The sequence below is a fragment of the Anabrus simplex genome, chromosome 1 (assembly GCF_040414725.1).
Source record: "Anabrus simplex isolate iqAnaSimp1 chromosome 1, ASM4041472v1, whole genome shotgun sequence".
Classification (NCBI taxonomy): domain Eukaryota; kingdom Metazoa; phylum Arthropoda; class Insecta; order Orthoptera; family Tettigoniidae; genus Anabrus; species Anabrus simplex.
Window position 1 is genome coordinate 89,335,932 of NC_090265.1, and position 23,045 is coordinate 89,358,976.

General features: G+C 38.3%; 1 protein-coding gene across 1 annotated transcript in view; it reads left to right on the top strand.

The window, feature by feature from the left end:
* Rdl (Resistant to dieldrin) overlaps window positions 1–23,045 on the top strand; it is a 493,946-nt gene that overhangs the window by 337,602 nt on the left and 133,299 nt on the right. The window contains exon 4 of the mRNA XM_067138847.2: window positions 9,971–10,197. Coding sequence (XP_066994948.1) covers window positions 9,971–10,197 — 227 coding nt within the window. The remainder of the gene's footprint in view (window positions 1–9,970; window positions 10,198–23,045) is intronic.

Here is a 23,045-nt window from a genome sequence, read left to right on the forward strand (position 1 = left end):
CAGGCGGCTAGCGAGCTCCGTACTTTCTACTTACAATTGTCCCGCATGCACTAGTGATGCATGGGATACCTAGTCACTTGTTTTCGAAGGAGCGCTACAACATGCTGCATTGTGGATGTTGTGAAAGAAATAGAAGTAATTTTACTGCATACGTTCCATAACAGGGTGCATTTGTAAATACGCCAAAGGTGTATGTATGTATGTATGTATGTATGTATGTATGTATGTATGTATGTATGTATGTATGTATGTATGTATGTATGTATGTATGTATGTATGTATGTATGTATGTATGTATGTATGTATGTATGTATGTATGTATGTATGTATGTATGTATGTATGTATGTATGTATGTATGTATGTATGTATGTATGTATGTATGTATGTATGTATGTTGAGTCCTCAGCCCAAAGGCTGCTTGGAACTCAAACAGATCTCCTATCAGCTGTGATAGATGGCTTAGGCTTCACTGAACAGGTATACTAGGGAAATGAGGAGTAAAGTAGTTTCCCGTTGCTTTTCTCAACGAGCCAGACGGCGCTGTTATGTATCAATCTATCAAACCAAATATTTAAAATAATATTTTTTCCAGAAAATTTGCTTTAGAAACCGTAATTGAATAAGAAAGTATTTTCCCACAAATCTCGAGGGTGCTACAAAATATACGTCTGGTGTTTATATTCTGATTTTATTTACGATTCTCACATCTGAAGGCACATTAATTGTGTTAAATACTTCACTTCACTACAATACTTGGTTCCTAGTTCCCATAGCCCTCTACAAGAGCAAATGCATAAATCACAGTAAACACAAAAGCCTGATGAGTCTGAACATGCTTGAGTCTCGAATGAAACAACTTTATTGCTCATAATATTTATTTCTTTAAAAGTGTGATACACCATTCCTTTTTTTTTTTCGCATCCAAATCGCTTGCTTAAAAATTCAGAATGTCATAATCCGTTCGTTAAGAGGTTAGTCTATCCGTAGTTTTGTTACAGTAAAATTCAGTTGAGAGACTATGATAATGTTATCGAGCAGTAAACTACAGAAATGAAGTGCTATGGAAAGTTTCTCTACAATAATAGCGCTTAAAAACCTGCATAAAACACTGATCAACAAAAAATGACGCTCTGCGGATATCTTGATATGCAAAACACGTTCTAAGACAACTGAAACATGTTGATTCAAAATATGCAACCCATTTGTCTCTATCATCCACCGTTATTGAGATATATGATATTAACCATTTACATATTTTTTAATATTGTACCAAAGAAAACAAAGGAAAACAACTCACAGGCAGAAGTTTCACAAGGGCAGTGATTATTACATGAATTACTAATAAACATGGCGTTATCTAAGATTAATGCACATGCACCACATGGCAAATATTGTATTTATTTGTTGCATAGTCACACACGTAGCAAAACAGATCTGGTGAATTTTTGCAGTCTTTGGAAGTCATAATGTCCACTTTCACTGACAATAAAAAATAATTAAATGAGATTTTCGGCTTTTTATTAAAAAAAAAACAATGAAAACAGTTCTCGATGGACGTTGTTCATGAAAAATAACACTTTGTCAACATCTTCAAAACCTGGCGTGATAGAGCAAAACGGTTTTCTTATTTGATATCAGCATGTTAAACTGTAAATCAGTGTAATCATATATCTTTTCTCATAAAATCATGGTTCATAACGTCGTTGCAGCAGTATAGTGCTTTTATGTTTATGAATATTATTCCATTTGAATGAGACAGTAAGCGAAAAATCTATAGAAAAGAAGAACGTAGTACAATACTTTCTGCTGTGATAATGCACAAGGGATATAATAAAATTGTAAATATTCTAATGCCAAAATGATATCTAGAAACAAATATTTCTCACGTAGTAAAATCCACTTTCACTTACGGTTTTGGAATTGAGGTTGAGGTTTGCACTCTATTACGGTGGTGTCATTACTAGTATGCTTGAAACTATTTGAAATATAACAGAGAAAGAAACGGTCGTGACAGTTACAAGGCAATCACTGAGTACTAACCACGGCGTGAAAGGTGAGAATCAATGGAAAACCATTTCAAAAACAGCCATCGACATGATTCAAGCTGTCTCCATTGAGTACTCAGTAGCGGCGATTGGGAATTAGAAGTGGGGTGGGGTATTTACAGATAACAAAATGTACTTGGGTTCCTGGGATTTAGTGAGTGAGGGGGCGGATTATATAGGCCAAAACAGTAAAAATAAGCTACAAAATTGTAAGTTTCTTGAAGCTCTAAGCGAATTTCCGCAGAGAGGTAAATGTTGACAGTTTACCGGCTTAAGTGCGTTCATAATGCAATAGTTTTTAATTTCATTTTCACTACTATACAACAAAACTTTCACCAAAGGAAAAATATTACACACGCAATACAATTAAATAGAAGATTATACAATTACAAATCTTTTAGTATTTGACTACACACTAAGAAACGAAACGAAACGAAACTAAACTAAAGAAACTGCCAAAATGGCGAATGCGCGCGACAAGTGGGTGAATCATACCTCAGTGTCCGTACTCCTCCTCCCAGCACATGCAAAGTCTCCGCTACTTGTTGTGGCGCTATACAAATCAGTTAGCCGTGAGGAATATTTATTTAAAGAATATAAAGGAAATAAGTAGCTGATGAGACAACAGGGCTTCTACAAATTGCTTGATTTATCGGGCGAATTGGCCGTGCGGTCAGGGGTGCGCGGCTGTGAGCTTGCATCCGGTAGATAGTGGCTTCGAATCCCACTGTCGGCAGCCCTGAAGATGGTTTTACGTGCTTTCCCATTTTCACACCAGGCAAATGCTGAGGCTGAACCTTAATTGAGGTCACGGCAGCCTCCTTCCAACTCCTAGGCTTTCCTATCCCATCGTCGCCATAAGACCTATCTGTGTCGGTGCGACGTAAAACCACTAGCAAAAAAAAAATGATTGTTTTAATAATTCCTAGTTTAAGCCGGCTAAAATATAATAAAAAATGTAATGTTTTCTCCACAAAGCGGGGTGGGGCAACTGCCGCCATTGCACCCCCCCCCACTAATCCCCGATACTGCGGGTACTCACTGAACTATCCTGACCAGTATAACTGGTGCAACCTCGTAACATTCTCTTGCACACTACACAGTGGAACAATTCCTCTTCAGCACATAAATCAATTAACAAAGTCGATCTTCGATTGTTCTAGAAATACAATCATTGTATTAAAAGAATTATACGAGAAATAATCCTTCCGAGGGAAATACATTTAAAAAAAGGTTCTACCATATATACGAAACAAATGATAATAATGAATGAAATGACAGGATGTTATAGGATAATAAATCACGCATTTATTTATTTATTTATTTATTTATTTATTTATTTATTTATTTATTTATTTATTTATTTATTTATTTATTTATTTATTTATTTATTTATTTATTTATTTATTTATTTATTTATTTATTTATTTATTTATTTATTTATTTATTTATTTATTTATTTATTTATTTATTTATTTATTTCTCAAGGATACAAATATAAAGGTAACATAGAGTAGAGGGTTTACATGGTTTAAACCCAATATAACTTCACCGATTCCCATCAGTTATGAGCAGAGAATGACGAAAACGAATTCTTATAATGAATACGCAATCGGGGAACAAGAAACTTCGAATAAGTAATAATAAAAATATAATATCACGCGTGATTATACTTGATACATTGCTAAATTTGTTAGCACAATAGTGGAATATTTTAGGTAATAAAGGGATTTTAACTTTTAGGAATATCCACGATATTGTGATGTACTTATTGGACGAAACAGCGCAAATTCTGTAAACATTTTGCATAACTATATATTAAAGATATTGGAGAAATATTATTGTTATATGATAACTTCGTATCGCTTTTTAAAAGAACTTCTAATTCTTCATAACATACTTTATGCTGAAATCTGAAGCTTTGCCTCACCCTTCTCACTGCATAAATACCCAACAGAATATACTTTAACTACTCTACTTCTTCACTGGATTTCATCCAGCACATCTATGAACATCTATTTTTCAAAATTTGAAAATAAGACATCTAACAGTTGCTTTCACATTCCACACAATAATTAAAGTTGCACCAAGCTCTTCATTCAGGCAACATTCAATGTTAGGATGTATCTCGCTTGAAGTTTACCTGAATACAGTTTTGTTTTACACTGAAGCTTTACCTTCACAGTTCAATATTCATTATGCTCACATACCCGCTTACATTGTGTGTACATAAGCTATCTACCTTTTATATGATAATCTGTGATGATTATGTCTAATTTATGTGTGTGTGTATATGTTAACATTACGCAGCGTATTCAATGGAATACTGTGGAATTAGTGATTTTATCTAATATGCATAATATTTTATCTCTCTTCATCCTAGGAATGCCTTCATTAACTATCTTTCTTCCTATAACAGCGGACATCAGCAAATACCAGCGTATCAGTCCAGCGAAATTGAGATTATTAACTGTTATTAATCGTTAATATATATATATATTGGTCTCCATTATACCCACCCTACAACACCCCCGTTCACAAAATAACTCCACTACATGGCGTGTACTTCACAAGCTGGGCCAATCAGCGAGCACAGTTTCACAGGTCACGAGAAATGTATAGCATTCCACGACGTCAATACAGCAACAGTACACTTTACTGAGATGACAGCACAATGAAGCCAATATCAGAGGAAACTAAGCACAAAAACACACTTATGGAACACTAAACAAATCACTAGCACGCGCGTCAACACTTGCTCAGTATTGTACAAAGTTAGTGCCTAAGTCTGCTATGCACGGCTATAGCTGTGTGAACTAGAATTTGCATGTTGCATGATCCAGAATAGTGGTAGGCATGAATGGAAAGTTGTCTGCATGATGTGTGTGGTGTGTTATTTATACTGTGTGTACTAACATGTAAGAAATGCCATGGTTTTATACCTTTCAGTCTGGACTCTAAATCAAATTATTTTAAAATAATAATAATTGGTTAGACAGGAGATAAACATATTATTAAGTTATAACCACAGACAGCTGTTATAATGTTATTTAATTGTAATAAACTATACTTACTGGATAATTACTTTCCCAAATACTGTGTATTAAATATTTCAGTACACATAAATAATGTATACTAAATTTTTCTCATCTTTTAGTTAAAAGCAACATTCTATACCTTTTTATTCAATCAAGAAGATTTAAATTGTGTTAAATGGAAATCACAGACAGACAGGCCTCAACTCTATCTTTCTCTCCAAATTATATTTGAATACGAGCTAATGCCCTAAGTTTGAGTAACATTTTACCCAAGAATATACGTACCGGTATGCATACTTGTAGTTTTTCAGCATTTATTAAATCGCATAAAAATCATTGCCAATACAGTTTTATATAAAACGCGATCAGTAAGGAATTAACATTTTAATTTAAATTCTCACGAATTCATAGAAATCCGAACCGCGGTAATTCTGATAGGTACCAACATCATGCCTATTTGAGAGCTTCGGGATTACTTTCACAAGTTCACTGACATAGTATTCCAATCATAATTAACTATTTTCATATCCGTATTGATGTACGACATTTTTTACAGGAATTGTTCGATGGATGTTCCACCAATCGACTCTCAAAACGGTAATTTATACAAATTTTAAAAATAAATACCGGTTTTGATTCACTTGTATCCATCCTCAGCTCATACAATACATAAATTAAGAAGATATTAGGTTAAACACGCATTACAAATTTCTTCTTATTTATTAAATTTGTATAAATTACCGTTTGGAGTGCTGATTGGTGGAACACCCATCGAGCAATTCCTATACAATAAATAGTATTCCAATGTAAGAACATTTTCTATATAATTCGCGTGTTTGTTGTACATTTTTAAAAAGTTTCATTGTTTACATCATTTTTATAATCGATACGTGAACGTTGATCAGCTAAAGAAGTACGTACAATGGTGCCAGATTAACACAGTAATTAGTAAACATCTTGGGTGAGACATATGGTGATCTACAGAGTGTACCTGTGACTATGTTACAAGCTTTGAGAGATGAGAAGTACAAACACATGTCATAGTGAAACTTCATATCTGGAAACACTTTGTTTGATAGTTGGAAACCTTTATATATTTCATTATGAAATATATGTTATTAAATCATAATGACTTTAGTTAACATTACAAAATCCAAGCATCAGCACATCAGTAAATGTTCGAAATGTATTTCACCAACCTCAATACAGGCATGGCAACGGCATTCCTGAGTGACCATGACACTAGGTCCTCTCCTGATATTCATGCAGCTCATCTTCCATTATTATATTTCTTCTTCCATAAATAAAGTAACTATTTTTTTTCTCAATGTGAACCTCTCCATGTTAACAAATGTTATCAAATTTCCCTTTGGAAAAGCAAATGATCGATGATGATGATGATGATGATGATGATGATGATGCTTGTTGTTTAAAGGGGCCTAACATCGAGGTCATCGGCCCCTAATGGTACGAAATGATACGAAATGGAATGACATATTAAAAGTCCAAAAGCCTCCACTGACCAGAATTCAAAACGTGAGAACGAAGAATGAATGGATGGACATGAATTTAAAACAATCAGTGGATGCGCCCCGCAATGCCTTATATTCACAGGAACTGACGTAAAACAATAGGATTACTGACCAAGGGACTGCTGCTATAGCATAACACTGAATCGATGATGCTTGCAGTCTAAAGGGGTCCAAAATCCAAGTTATCACTAGGAAAGTAGAACCATAGTATTTGTCATGTTGCGGTACTAATCAAAAGTAGCAGAGACTCGCGGTATTCCACACATTATGGTACAACTCACAGGTTATGAAATTCGACAGATAATAGAGACCAATGGTTTTTCTCACTTTGTGGCGCCATTTACAGGCAACGCAAACCTATGGTGTTCATCACGTAAGAGTACTAACCACAGGAACCTGCACTATCCCGTGGTGTTCCTCATGTAGTGGGTGCTAATCATAGGCAAGGCAGAACCATGGTAGCTATCATCCCATGGTCCTGCTCATATGGTGGTACTGATCACAGGTACTGCAAAAGCCGACCGCACGGTTCTCCTGTGTGCTACTAATCACAAACCTATTTGGTACCTAATATAGTGGTACTACGCGCAAGTAAAAGCGACCCATGATGTTCTCCGCGTGGTGGTACTAATTACAAAGTAGTTTCATGGTTCCAAGACAGTCATCCCTTGGTCGCCTCTTATGGCAGGCAGGGGATACCGTGGGTGTATTCTTCGTCTGCGTCCCCCACCCACAGGGGGTTGTGTGCTTGGTCCGCGAGAGGTATTTTATTTCCCTCAAGTCCGCCGGCAAGCCGGTTAGGACCCCTCTATCCGCCTCGTGGGACGCGCCACGTGGGAGTATCACCTCTCCCCTTCCTACGTCAGCGTAGTAGGTTCGTGGAATCAAATGATCATAAACATGTCTTTCAATAAATGAAACTCAAATTGATAACGCATAATTTATTTGCATCTGACGAATCGTTTTCGAGAGAGATCTTTATGGAATTTGAAGTCGGTAAGTGTGGGGTCCAGTGGATCGAAACTGGGGAACTGACACAGGGCCTATGAAACTACCATGAATGAAATGATTTCTAAAGTATTATGAGATGAGACCTCTTTGATAAAAGTGTTTTCTATAAGACTCTCAGTCATGGCCATCCATCAATACTTCACATCACAGCCTGCACGATTGCTAGGTAACATCGCGTCACACATTTGGTACGGCTAGTTTCAGATCACCCCCAGCCATAAGACACATGTTAGTCAAAATAAACAGGTGAAATCAAAATGTATCGTCCTAAAGCTGAAAGTTACCATGGCACCCTCGAGGCCCGTATTAAAGAAACTAAATAAATGCAAACCGATTTGTTCTCCAAAGCTCCTCAGTTTCTGTACGCATGAAGGTTCCTGTATGAACACTTTTAATTTTGATCCCCTGAAAGTTTATAACATAGTCACTGGTACATCCTGTGTGTATGATCCATTCCGGTTGATTCCATGTACGCTTATAGTTAAGAATGCATTCGACAAGTCAGTCTAAAACTCTGATATCCCCATCACAGTTGCTACTCATAAAGTCAGGGGCAGAGGGTATGCGAGTATACTAATGTTCCTATTCACACACACAATTTAAAAGTATGTCATATGCAATTTTAATGCAATGTTTGTAACAACCCATGATCATTTTGTAACATTCTCTTTAATAATTATTGTATCTTGAAGATGTTAAATTCATTCATCAAAGGTAAGAATCTGGTTATGTAGAGGCTGAACTGAAAGGTATAGTCAGTCCATACAAAGGGCGAGGATGCCTACATCGTAATCGGATAGTAGCATCATGATTCTTAACAAGATTAACAGACTGTACAAGAAATAGATTACCATTAAAATTAATTGTCATTGTCATGTTTCTATAATTAGGACTTCAATAACCATATGAGTATATTTCGTTGACAACTTTTTTAATGAGGATGTAATAACTACATAATTATATGAAGTTGCATGACATGTCTGTATTCCAACCTACTCACTCAAGGGCTAAGTCTAATTGTAAACTCCTCCACTCCTTCGAAATAGATTGCTACGCAAATTATTACATTCCTTCAATTTTCTACTTGGTTACCAACTGTCTTGGCTACCAACTTGTATGTAAAGTAAAATACAACGTAAAATACAACGTAATTTCCTACCCTTGTGAACACTTTTGAACATTACCAGAATAGTCTATGTACCGATATGCCTATAAAATTCCATTTGAAATTGCTACCATTCTTGTTGATATGTTTCTCTTCATTTAATCATTAACTTTTGACTCAATATTCTTCTCTTGATATCCCTCTGCCTTTCTTTTTCATTATCGCACATTATCTTCAACGAGTTCATAACAACTTTGTTAGGAATATAATTATTTTCTGTGGCCACCGTCCGTCCGTGTCGACAATCAATAACGTTTGTTTAATACCTATTGCCTTCAGCTTTTAAATAGAGTATCTTTAATATATCTACCTTTCTGTCCTGTGCTACAAGTTCTGGCTCGAAATTCCTCAATGTAGGATAGTTTGTTTAACGAGCCATTCTCTCTCTCTTACGTAACGTAGTCAATGAAACCTAAGTGCATCAGTATTGCTAAATATTGATTCTCTCGCGGTATTAATATTTCGGACGAATACGTTAAGTATTTGAAACGGTCTACCCACTCAAATTTGTTATAGCTTACGTGACATTTTAATTTTCTTGACTTTCCCATAGATAAATATTTCTTCAGTTTTACAAGAAGCGGAGCTATTCCAAACACTTTTCTATTAGATTATTGGGGTTAGGATTGTATTATGCAATCTATTCAAAGCTCCGTGTAGCATCCTCAGACGTCCACACGATTAACAAAATGTAAGAAATACACAGAGGTATCTTATTTCCAACTGGTGATCTTTTCCAGAATAATTTTCAAAACTGTTTACAAAGCAAGGAATATTTTCTACTGCTCGAATATATAAAATATATACGGCATAAATCTCAACAACATGTTTCAAAGTTAAACAATGTTTGAACATTTTGTGTCAAAAATTACTCAATAACAAGTTGGAAACTTACTTTAGACATTATCTCCCAATATTCACGTAGCACTTCTGTAGTTAGATATTCCAATACAGGAATTACAATTATGTGAGAACTATATTATGGTGATTTTAACACAACCATAATTTTAAATAACATTGTAAAACCCCTGCTTAAATCTGTGCCATTCATATGAAAACTAAACAAGTGTCAGTTGATGAGAATAATGTCAGGCATCCAGACCCTTCTAGAGTATGGGCTGATCTCCCATGGCACCCTGAGGGAACCAACAATGAGCCCTGCCCTGTCTCGCCCACAGGACTTCACCCTGGACTTCTACTTCCGTCAATTCTGGACAGACCCCCGGCTCGCCTTCACCAAGCGGCCAGGGGTCGAAACCTTGTCCGTGGGGTCGGAGTTCATCAAAAACATCTGGGTACCGGACACGTTCTTCGTGAATGAGAAGCAATCGTACTTCCATATCGCGACCACCAGCAACGAGTTCATTCGAATCCACCACTCCGGTAGCATCACTAGAAGCATACGGTGAGTAAAATGTTCTTTAATTCATAAATGAGTGTCTTTGAAGTTGACCGAAGCGTTCTGCTTTAAAATCAATACAATGTATAACATACCTGTAACAGAAATTAAGGAAATACTAACTCGATGCCTGCGAGTTACGGAGCCTGAAGTCGAGACACGTCGGGCTCACCACTCAAATACCAGTGTAAAAAAGATGTATTATATTTGAGAACAACAGATGTGACTGTAAATACTTTTTAAATTATGATCATTATTATCAAATTTCTGAGCCTCCGTGGCTCAGACGGCAGCGCGTCGGCCTCTCACCGCTTGATACCGTGGTTCAAATCCCGGTCACTCCACGTGAGATTTGTGCTGGACAAAGCGGAGGCAGGACAGGTTTTTCTCCGGGTACTCCGGTTTTCCCTGTCATCTTTCATTCCAGCAACACTCTCCATTCTCATTTCATATCATCTATCACTCATTAATAAATCACTTTGGGAGTGGCGACCACATCGTACTAACAGCCTATATCTGCATCATTCATTACATACCTGACCCGGTCATTGACTGGAAAACAGGTTGTAGGTTTTCATTTTCACTATCACATTTCTAATATGACTGTTAAAGGTACTTTATAGGTCATATTGTATTATAATTTCGTAGTCACGGTAAACAGAAGTAGATTCATATATGGTTAGGTATACGATAAAGCTTCATAGCCTTAACTACGCCGAGCAAAACAAGGCAAAGGAGTAAAATGAATGAATATTACACGGGTATGAAGAATGCAAGGAAGTTTTTGAGATGAGAAAACGAAGATATGTAGAACCATTATTTCGCAGACTCCTAAATTCTAGGTTATCTCCGCTATCTCCTCCATAAACTTACAAAGACAACGAGTACAACTGACTAACAGTTCGCTCCCGCTATCCCATCAGGGAGTGGGAAAAGCGATCATAGAAGAACAGGAAGCAAATCAAATCAGTTGTATGAAAACGGAAGTTCCTACCCTGTTTTCCTACCTAGAAGTTTGTTTTGAAAAGAAGCTCAAAAGTGTTTCTCTCGTCCTGAATATCTCAGCACAGTCTGGAGAAGAGGAATTCTCCTCAAACTTATAAAGGCAGTTCCTTGTCTTAAAATAGTCACACTGATTGGCTACATGCTGAGTAACAGGCTATTTCAAGTTCTAACTAAAAATGTTAGGAGCAGGTTCCATACAATCAATAATGGTCTACCGCAGGGATCCGTTCTATCCCCTCTGCTATTCAACTTGTATACTCATGATCTACCTGATACTCTAACTCGCAAATTCATCTATGCTAACGATATAAATCTTACAGTTCAAGCTACCACCTTTGATGAAGCTGAGGTTATATTAAATGCAGATCTTGGGAAGATGGATGAGTACTTCAGAAACTGGCGCCTCCAGCCAAGTGCCTCAAAATCTGAGGTTGACACATTTCACCTTAGTCACCTACAAGCAAACTATCATCCTAGAGTGAAGTTTAGGAATCAATACCTAAAGCACAATAGCTGTCCGAAGTACTTAGATGTGACACTGGACAGGACACTGACCTACCGAAATGATATTGGAAAAACGGCTGGAAAACTGAAAAGTCGTAACAACATTCTTAGTAGGTTAGCTGGAACTTCATGGGGTGCCGACGCCAGTACACTCAGGACTACTGCTTTGGCTGTTGTATATTCCCCAGCTAAATATTGTGCAGACATTTGGTTAAATAGCTCTCACTGCCATCTAGTGGATATTCGACTTCGCCAGACAATGCGTATCATCTCTGGTACTCTGCGTTGTACTCCCTCCCAGTGGTTGCCTGTACTATGTAACATCACTCCACTCCATCTTAGGTGACAGCAAGATCTGGTTCGCCTGTGGTGTAGGATCATGGAAAATAATGCTCTTCCAATTCATCGTGATGTCAAACGTCTTTCTAAACCGAGATGGAAATCAAGAAAACCAGCTTGCGAGACGGCTGTAGATCTTACGTCAACCAGGTTCAACCTCCGAAATGCCTGGAGAGATGAATGGTTAAACTCGACACCTCATGACCAACTTTCAATCAGTGATTCCACTACAAGGTTAAACAGGATTCGATGTGGTACTGTTCGAACTAGTGCAGCCCTATATCAATGGGATTGCATAAATTCTCCCCAATGTGACTGCGGTTTTGAATTGCAAACCATACGTAACAATATAATTTAATGTAATTCTTATTGTCTTGTAAGCATCATACGCTAAATAATAATGGCTCGGACACCAGCGCATCGGCCTCTCACCACTGGATACCGTGGTTAAAATCCCGGTCACTCCATGTGAGATTTATGCTGGACAAAGCGGAGGTGAGACAGGTTTTTCTCCGGGTACTCCGGCTTTCGATGTCGTCTTTCATTCCAGCAACACTCTCCATTCTCATTTCATAGCATCTATCAGTCATTAATAAAAATCACTTTGGGAGTGGCGACCCCATCGTACTAATAGCCTATTTATGATTCATTCATTACATCCCTGTCACGGTCAATGACTGGAAAACAGGTTGAAGGTTTTCATTTTTCATTTTCAATAATAAGAATTATTATTATTATTATTATTATTATTATTATTATTATTATTATTATTATTATTATTATTATTATTATTATTATTATTATTATTATTATTAGAAAAACAAAGCAAAGCCATCCCCAAACAGACCATGGAGGGCCTTGGAGGGGTGGAGAGTAAAGGTCTCTTCTACTTGTAACCTCGGCACCAAGTGGGAAAGAGTAGTTAGCTGTACGTCCGAATTGACGTAAAACAAGTAGGAGAAAATTCTATGCCCGGCCGCCTTAGCCTCCAGGAATTAACGTGGTAATTATTTTTTCTCTACGCTAAGTGAACCTGAGGGCAGTGTGCACCTCTAGCAGTGCAAATAATATTTCTAAAATGTGACGAATTCATGATTGGTAATAGAACCCACATCCTTCTGGGTGTACCAAGTACACTTTTACGGCAAAATCTGGGCTCATGAAGACTGCGCAGAAATATTTCAGGAATATTTCTATTATTGCGCCGCATGAGAGAAGTGATATACAGGCGTGCGTAGGTACTGTACATTTCAACGCCCACGTCTTATTGTGTATTTACGAATCATCGTCGAAATAACTAGTTTATAATGCACTAAAAGTGTTCTAATGTACCAGTCCAACTTCCAAGTTACATGACGTCAGTCCAAATTACACGCTAACTCATTTTGCAATAATACCATTTTAAAAACTATGAAAACTGTATAAACCTTACTTTCCATCTAGATGTTCAACATAAGCACTCAATTTTATCATAAAACGTTATAATATTTGAATAACAGTCAGTGGTGATATGCCCGTTCGAAGTTAAGTGGTCCAAATTACACAGATCACTCCTGTATGAGTGATTTCCTGGATTTTTTGGCTAAGCCATACTCTATAAACCTGACGACAGAACTGAGATATGGACCTTCGATCCCCGACCGTTCAGTTTTCAGTCTTACCATGGAGCAGAGTTGAGTTATTTTAGTACTTTTTAAACAGTTTCTTCAGTTTTCGTTATTTATTAACGAAAGAAAATAGAAAATAAGCAAAAGCAAGCTTGCGTTTTTAGATTAATATTGTAATCATAGCCACAAACTCCAATTTTACTTGGAATCCTAGCCACGGGGACGTGATATTTCTTCAAATATCTGGCATAGACTCGAACCACAAACGCGTTGGTGAGCAGCGAGTGGCAAAGCCACTGAGCTATCACGTTCCTTTAGAATATAAAATAACATTACTCCTATCTACTTTTATATGAATTGAACGTTTTAGAACTGAAGATAAATGCAAAACTAGCAGAGAAATGGGTGGACATCTGGGGTTAAGGAATTACAGTATTCTGATAAGAGAACGGTTGTTTTAATTCGTAAGTGCTTCCTTCCCGGATATCATGAAGCTGGAAAGGATAGAAACGCATGTTGCGACATTGATTTCATCACCTAAGTGGAGCGGAAGCTTTCAGAAGCCTGAATCACGTCACGCCACCTCGCCATTCTCACACTTTTATCTCTAATGCAATCGTTTTTATCCACTCCTGAGCAAGTATGGGGCCATCATTAGCTCGTTTCCGGACTTCCATTCACTTCTATTTCTAGAGACTAGATTTGAGTACCGTACGAATATTATTTTCCATTACATTCTCACCTTTATTTTACATCATAGTCAATACACCCACCTGGCGATCATCATCGTGAATGCATCAAGTCTTTGTAGTCTGACATCGTGGTTAACTGGTTCGATTCCCGTCGATGGAAAAATATGTTGGTCATCTGGGTGTGGGAAGAGGTGGTGGTATACAATTTCTAATCATTATATTGGGTGCCAAATGCCTGGGTTCAATTCCAAACCTCTCCTGTCGGACGGAGGCGTTAAGCCTTGAGCAGACCCCTTGGAATTATTCGACAGGAGTTGGCTATGTGCCGACACCAGGTTTCACCCTCTCCCCACTTCAATACCATCATCATCATCATCATCATCATCATTACAGCACACTCAGATGCACTGAGGGAGTTAGCCATGCGGTTAGGATCGCGCAGTTGTGAACTTGCATTGGGCAGATAGTGGGTTTGAATCCCATCGTCATCAGCCCTGATGACAGTGTGATTCGAACTACCCTCTCTTGAATGCAACAGACATCTGCTTGGCAATTAAGAAATTAAAAAAAAGGTTTTTCCTAGTGGTTAGCGTCTTACTATGTCAGTTTTCGGCGTCGCAAGGGAGAGAAAGGGCTGGTATTGGGAATGAAGCGGCCGCGACCTTAATTAAGATACAGCCCCAGCATTTGCCTGATGTGAAAATGTCAAACCACGGGAAACTATTTTCAGGGCTGCCGACAGTAGGATTCGAACCTACCATCTCCCTACTGCAAGCCCACGCAACCTTAACCACATAGCCAGCTCGCTCGGTCCCGAACATTCTAATCCTATTGCGAAATGTAAGCCTGTCTTTGATTTCTGATTTCGTAGGTCTAATCCTCTAAAACTTTTTTTTTTCTTTTTCACTTCGATGAACCAACTTATTTGTTTTGTGGGATTTTTGTGAAAATGAAAATGGTCAATTATTTTTGTCAGTCTTCCAGGGTTTTTATTATTATTATTATTATTATTATTATTATTATTATTATTATTATTATTATTATTATTATTATTATTATTATTATTATTTTGGCTTTTCGTCGTAGGGTGGGAAGGAAGCAACCGTGGCCATAATGTATGTACAATCCCTGTGTGAACATGACAACCATCTTTATAGCTGCTGTCAGTGTGAATCAAACCTGTTATCTCCCAAATGCAAGTGGACAGCTGCGTGACCCAAACCGCATAGCCACTCTATCGGTAATTAAGAAATAAAACGTCAACAATAAAAATTGGAAACTATAGGCCTACTGATTAGAATGTCTTGGCTGACGAAACCTAGTGTTTGCGGGGCACTTTGTTCTGGTACGGGCTACATCAATATTGTTACTCTCATTTTTCAATCAATCAATCAATCAATCAATCAATCAATCAATCAATCAATCAATCAATCAATCAATCAATCAATCATTCAATCAATCATCAATGATCTGCATTTAGGGCTGTCGGTCAGTGTCAGATTTCCTATCAATTTCCTCATATTTACATTTATTTACTATTGTTTACCAAGCTTTTTCTTAAATATTTTCAAAGAATTTTGGAAATGTATCGAACACTTCCCTTGAAAATGTACTCCAATCCCTTACTCCTCGTCCTATAAATGAATACTTGCCCCCAATCAGTCCTCTTGAATTCCAACTGACGGCAAGTCGCCCGTCGGACGGAAGCGTTAAGCCTTGAGCAGACCGCTTAGAAATATTCAACAGGAGTTGGCTATGTGCCGACACCATGTTTCACCCTCTCCCCACTTCACTATCATCATCATCATCATGTCCGACTCTTTGGCTGAACGGTCAGCGTACTGGCCTTCGGTTCAGAGGGTCCTGGGTTCGATTCCCGGCCGGGACGGGGATTTTAACATTAATTGGTTAATTCCTACGGCACGGGTGCTAGGTGTATGTGTTGTCATCATCATTTCATCCTCATCACGACGCGCAGGTCGCCTACGGGTGTCAAATAGAAAGACCTGCACCTGGCGAGCCGAACCCGTCCTGGGATATCCCGGCACTAAAAGCCATACGACATTTCATTATCATCATCATCATCATTACCGCACTCCTAGACGGACTGAGGGAGTTAATATTTTCTACTTTTAAAAGCTCCACTCAAGCTTATTCTTCTACTTATGTCATTCCACGCCAATTCACCAGTGACAGCTCGAAACATACCACATAGTGGAGCATCTCTCTCCTCAGAGCACTTTGGACCGGGTATCCTTTTTACTCGTATTATTCCTTGGAATCCTTCCTTTCTATAGTTTCCATTTCCCTTATTTTATGTCTTTCTAAATACTTCTTGACTACTTGTTTCCAGCTAGTTGTTGACTTTTTCTCCCAAAGGTACTTAAATATCTGTTTTGTCTACCTGTTATCATCCCTTCTATCGATACAGTGGAGCCTCAATATCTCGAATCACCTCTGGAGCTAAATTTTATTTCGACTTATCGAAATTTAGAGATATAGAGTGTACCGTTTTTGAGCATATACAGCGCGTAATTGAATCATGTGTATCGACGGGATGAGACTAAACACAGTATTTTTTTACAGTATTTAAAAATATCCTAACAAACTCGTACTTTACGGCATCGCTTTAATTATGACGCATATTAAAGTAACTTTTTAGAAGATATAATACAGTACATACACTAGTGAAACAAGAAACATACCTCCGTTAACACCTTTGGAAAAAGTCATCAGCCTCTTCTGTTTTCTTCTTTTCTTCCACATATTTTTCAACAATATTTATTGCTGTGAGGAACACTGTTATTTATATATTTTTTTTTTTGCTAGGGGCTTTACGTCGCACCGACACAGATAGGTCTTATGGCGACGATGGGATAGGAAAGGCCTAGGAGTTGGAAGGAAGCGACCGTGGCCTTAATTAAGGTACAGCCCCAGCATTTGCCTGGTGTGAAAATGGGAAACCACGGAAAACCATCTTCAGGGCTGCCGATAGTGGGATTCGAACCTACTATCTCCCGGATGCAAGCTCACAGCCGCGCGCCTCTACGCGCACGGCCAACTCGCCCGGTTTTAAGAGTTTTAAATAAGCATTTCTTGTTGTAAAAATTCTTAGTGATGCTAACATCATGTGTAACATTTCTTTTTTTTTTTTTTTTTTGCTAGTTGCTTTATGTCGCACCGACACAGATAGGTCTTATGGCGACGATGGGACAGGGAAGGAATAGGAGTGGGAAGGAAGCGGCCGTGGCCTTAATTAAGGTACAGCCCCAGCATTTGCCTGGTGTGAAAGTGGGAAAACACGGAAAAACATTTTCAGGGCTGCCGACAGTGGGGTTCGAACCTACTATCTCCCGAATACTGGATACTGGCCGCACTTAAGCGACTGCAGCTGTCGAGCTCGGTGTAACATTATTAACCTTATTATTATTATTATTATTATTATTATTATTATTATTATTATTATTATTATTATTATTATTAATATTATTATCATTGCTGATCAACATCAAATGCAGGAAAATTGTGTACTTGGGGAATGTTTTAGGTGATGAAAGTTATGCAGTATTACACCTCATTTTAAAGGGCGAAATCGAAGGACAGTAAGGTGTAGACGGAAAAAGAACGTCATGTCTCAAGAACATTCAAGACTGGACTGGATTACGAATCGTCGCACAACTCTATCGTGTTGCTCAAGATCAAAGAACACTGTTTATACTGATCGCCAACGTCCGGGAGACTGGGCAAGGCATATATTTTTATAGGAAATATAATAAATCGAAGCGCTCAAAGGCTAAGAAAACATGTTTTACATAAGTGCAGTATAAATTCAAATATTAATCACCAAAATTATACAAATTTGAAGTAATTTTCTTCGCTAGCACCTCTGCCACTTCATCTAGATTGCGCTGTTCTGGAGGGAAAAGTAGAGGAATTAAAAATATCCTAAATTTACTCACTGCAGATGCTGAAACCATAATGAGGGAACGATATGTATATTTTGTCGTGAACGTTATACAGGTGAAAGAGTATATTTTCCCTCTAACATTGAAATGCTACAAGGTATTGTAATACTGTCACCTAATGAATGCATGCATGCCTTCAAAATAGCCTACAGTACATTATTCCACTGGCTGAACATACGAAGTTTAAATACAACGACATTACAAGAACAGACGTTGAGTGGAAAAAACTAGCATTAGTAGAAAGGTACAATACGGGTTATATACTTGGCTTTTTGCAATAAGTCACTAATTTCATAGATGTAATGCATAACTCATGTTAAATAATTCATACTCATCTAAAAAAAGAATGAACAACGAGGAGATAATAACTTACACTCAAAAAATCAATCCTGGAAACAAAATATTTAAAGTTGCCAGAAAACATCGGGATACCTCTGGACACAGTTAATCCACTCTGACAGATATAAAAAAAGAATCATAGGAAAACCTCTGATACTAGAAGATACTGATACTCATCTGTGATATTTGGTTTTGATTTTTAAGGAAAATTTCTGGGAATAACATTAGAATTGTGACATGACACCCCACATACCACAAATGTAACTTTATTCTCAACCGGAGCACTATTTATTATTATTATTATTATTATTATTATTATTATTATTATTATTATTATTATTATTATTATTATTATTATTATTATTATTATTACTATTATTATTATTTAATCACTTTGTACCATCCAGGGTTGCTTTCTCCCTCGGATTCAGCGAGGGATCCCACCTCTACGGCCTCAGGGGTCAGTGTCCTGGAACGTGAGACATTTGGTCGGGGTATACAACTGAGGAGGACCCATATCCCGCGCAGGCGGCCTCACCTGCTATGCTGAACAGGGGCCTTGCGGAAGATGGGTATATTGGAAGGGATAGACAAGCGGGAAGGAAGGAAGCGGCCGTGGTCTTAACTTATGTACTATCTCGGCATTTGCCTGGAGAAAAAGTGGGAAACCACGGAAAACCCCTCGAGAATGGCTGAGGCGGGAATCGAAGACCCGGTCTACTCAGTTGCCCTTTCGATGCTCAGTGGATCCCGTTCCAGCCCCCGTACTACATTTCAAATTTCGTGGCAGAGCCAGGAATCGAATCCGGACCTCCGGCGGAATGGCAGCTAATTACACTAACCACTACACCACAGAGGCGGACAGCACTATTTCTAAAAATTAAATATTAAAACTTCAAATTCTACATCCTGAAATAAGTCTCCTAGCTGGAGTATTTCTCGCATGTGAATAAAATCAGTTGTGCGAGTCGTGTAACTTGAGGAGCTCTGACGTCGATCAATGTTCCATAATATAGCCACGTAATCTAAGTCAGGAGAGCAGTGTTCATGCTAGGGACGAAATTGGTTCTTCGACTTAATTTATTTTCGGCTCCATTACCTCGTCAAGTAACGAAGTTTCAAACTTGTGATGATGACGGAAGTGAAAATTACTCTCACGGGCAACAACGTTCTATCTTTGTAGAAACTTGGATGATACCACGCTTCAATAGTTACAATGCAACATCCCGCCCGCCCTTCTCTTCCATATTTAATGGTCATCATAGGCAAGTTCGGGCGTAACAAAGTTCCATGTCTGCTGATAAAGCTACTCTTCACAGTATCACGTTTCTCTGGGGAAGCATGTAGCACATATTATTCCTAGAGGGCGGATTTTGTCATATTTGCATGTTTTCTTCGTTTCAAGATATAATATACCCATAATAAATAAAGGCGATTCATACCATTTGAAATTGAATGGATAAGTTTCGTAGTGCATATAAATGCATATATACGGAATATGCCCTTATTCTTAATTTACCAAACCAAACCCCTTGGCGCAACACGCCCGAAGGGCCATTGTCTACCAAACGACCGCTGCTAAGACCGAAGGCCATATTCTTAACATACGTGCATATAAATGCATAATTGCAGTTTTTATTATTATTTTGTATATAAAATCATACAATATTGTATATTGATATTCATATCGATACAAGAATGCGAAGAAATGCATATATAACAATTCCAATCTCCACCGCAAGCCTTTGAAATTAATTCTTGTTGACAATCGACAGACTCTTTTTACGGTGGTGTCTTGGTATTCGGTTCCAATGTCGGAATCATAGAAAAATAATGTTAAACGAGACGTGATGTAACAGAGATATGAGAATCTTCCTCGATCCTTGGCAGGGATCAACCTACTCGCTCCAAAAATATTCTTACTCATACAGAAGAATTAAAACAGGAACAGCCTGAAACCTAATAATGCCTACGTTCCTATGTGTTCCTATGGTCTTGTCACTGGCAGGACCTAACCACTCCAGATCATTTGTCGTGTCCATATTAATATTTTATACATCCAACCTCTCTTTGCCCTTCATATTTCGTATTAATTGGTATCTGTGGATAATGCGTTGACGTTGGCAAGCCTGTTTAGTGCATTGCGAGCTCCTCGGAGTCGCCGCTATGTTCAGTCTATAATCTGCACTTTCATTTCTTCGTTGTATGAAGACCAGTAACCACTAGAAATCATGTCAAAAGAAAAATCAGCTAAGTATTCTACTTCAGCAGTTGATATTTGGAAAAACTAACCTTACGCACAGAGGAGAAACAAGTATTTTGCATATTGCAATAGCGCATATTTTGCTGTTTATAGTGCATATAAATCCACCCTCTAATTATTCCTATTATTCCTGACCTTTCCTCAATTGTCCAAGGTTGGCACTAATGAGGATTAAGCCGAAATTTTACAGCCCATTTCTCTTCCTTACGCCAACCCTTTATGGATAGACGTATCCACTACTGTGTATTTCCGTAGCGGATGTAGTTTGTATGTGAACCAAGATGTGTGTTAGGAAGATTACAAACACCCACCCCACGAGGTAGAAGAGTTAACAGACACAGTTAAAATCCCCGGCACGGTTGTAATTCGAACCCAGTGCCCAGTGAATCGAAGATCACCATGCTGACCAATCAAATACGTCAGCCTCGTGTCCGGAGATTTACTGGCATGTAAAAGAACTCCTGCGGGGCTAAATTCTATTAGTTATAGGGACCTAAAAATAATAACATTTGTTTCTACCATTTCTACCACTTTTTCCACATCTGTAGGATCGCGGATGCAAACTGTGTCGCACATGTGGATTTGACCCTTTATTACAGCCGGATGCCCCTGCTGGCGCCAATTCTATATTGCATGTTTTTCTTGTGGTTGGTAGTGTGGGTGTGTTGTCTGAATATGAAGAGGAAAGCGTTCGGACAATCGCCTACACCTAGTCTCCGATCCATAAGAATTAATTACATGAGATTAAAATCCCTGAACCGGCCGGGAATCGAACGTGGGTCCCTGTGAACCCTAACCACTCAGCCAAGGAGTCGGAAGAAAAGTCTCTTTACACTATCCCATAATAAAAAGTAATGTGTAGATATTTTATTTTGTAGTCTGTCCCTTAACACAGAAACTAACACCAATGTTTTTGAATCGAAAGTAGTTTTCATTATTATTCAATATTTCATAAGAGTAGAAACCTTTACGTATCGAGGCTCCATACTCTAGAGCAGAAGTGAAATGGGTAAGAAAATATGGCAAAGGATAACGAACACTACCCTTGTTTTTTTGGCTGCCTGGCCGAGGCGGTAAAGGCGTTCTCGGTTCGCAAGGAAGAACGTGGGTTCGAATCCCCGTCAGGAAATCGTCAAATTTAAGAAACGAGATTTCCACTTCCGGAGGTGCATATGGCCCTCAGATTCACTCATCCTACACCAAAAATGAGTACAAGGTTAATTCCTGGGGGCAAAGGCGGCCGGGCATAGAGCTAACCACTCTACCCCATCACGTGCCGAGGTTACGAATAGTAGAAGCCTTTACCTTCCACCACTCCAAGGGGCTTCATGGCCTGTACGGAGATGACTTTACTTTTTACCCTTATTTTTTAACTTAAATCACCTGTTATTTTTTTTGTCCATGCCTCACACCTCTACAATATCAACACTGTCAGTGACCTTCACTTTGAAGCATTCTAGACTTACCATACAGTGATCGCTAATAATGTGCGACTCGCCACTGTGGTTTGACTGATGGGGTCCCAACTATATGGCTGAGGTTCGAACGGTGATCTTTTTCCCGGACTGGAATTATCACCTGAAAAGTCCCATGTTATTTGTCTATTACATGGTGACGTAGTAATTTTGGTTAAGTACCAAAATTGAAGTATTAGATCTCTGTTAATATCCAAATATTGTACATAACATAAATAGGGTAAAAAGCAATTTTCTATCTTTTATGTCTTCTACAATTTTTTAGTACGACGAATAATACGAATGATGATATGTAAAAGAACCTTGGTCAATGCATTTGGCATTCATTCCGGGAAAATTGCGTGCGTGTGTTTGTCTGTATAGAGATTTCAGTTTTCCTCTTGGGAGCTCGGACTGTAGTTATCTGCTGTGGCACAACGTCTTACTGAGAAACTTAAACGTCGAAATTGACACGTAAATCATTCGAGTGGAACCGGGCTGAGTGGCTCAGACAGTTGAGGCGCAGGCCTTCGAATCCAAACGTGACAGGTTCGATCCTGGCTCAGTCCGGTGGTACTTGAAGGTGCTGAAATACGTCAGCCTCGTGTCGGTAGATTTACAGGCACGTAAAACAACTCCTGTAGGACTAAATTATGGTACCTCGGCGTCTCCGAAAACCGTAAAAG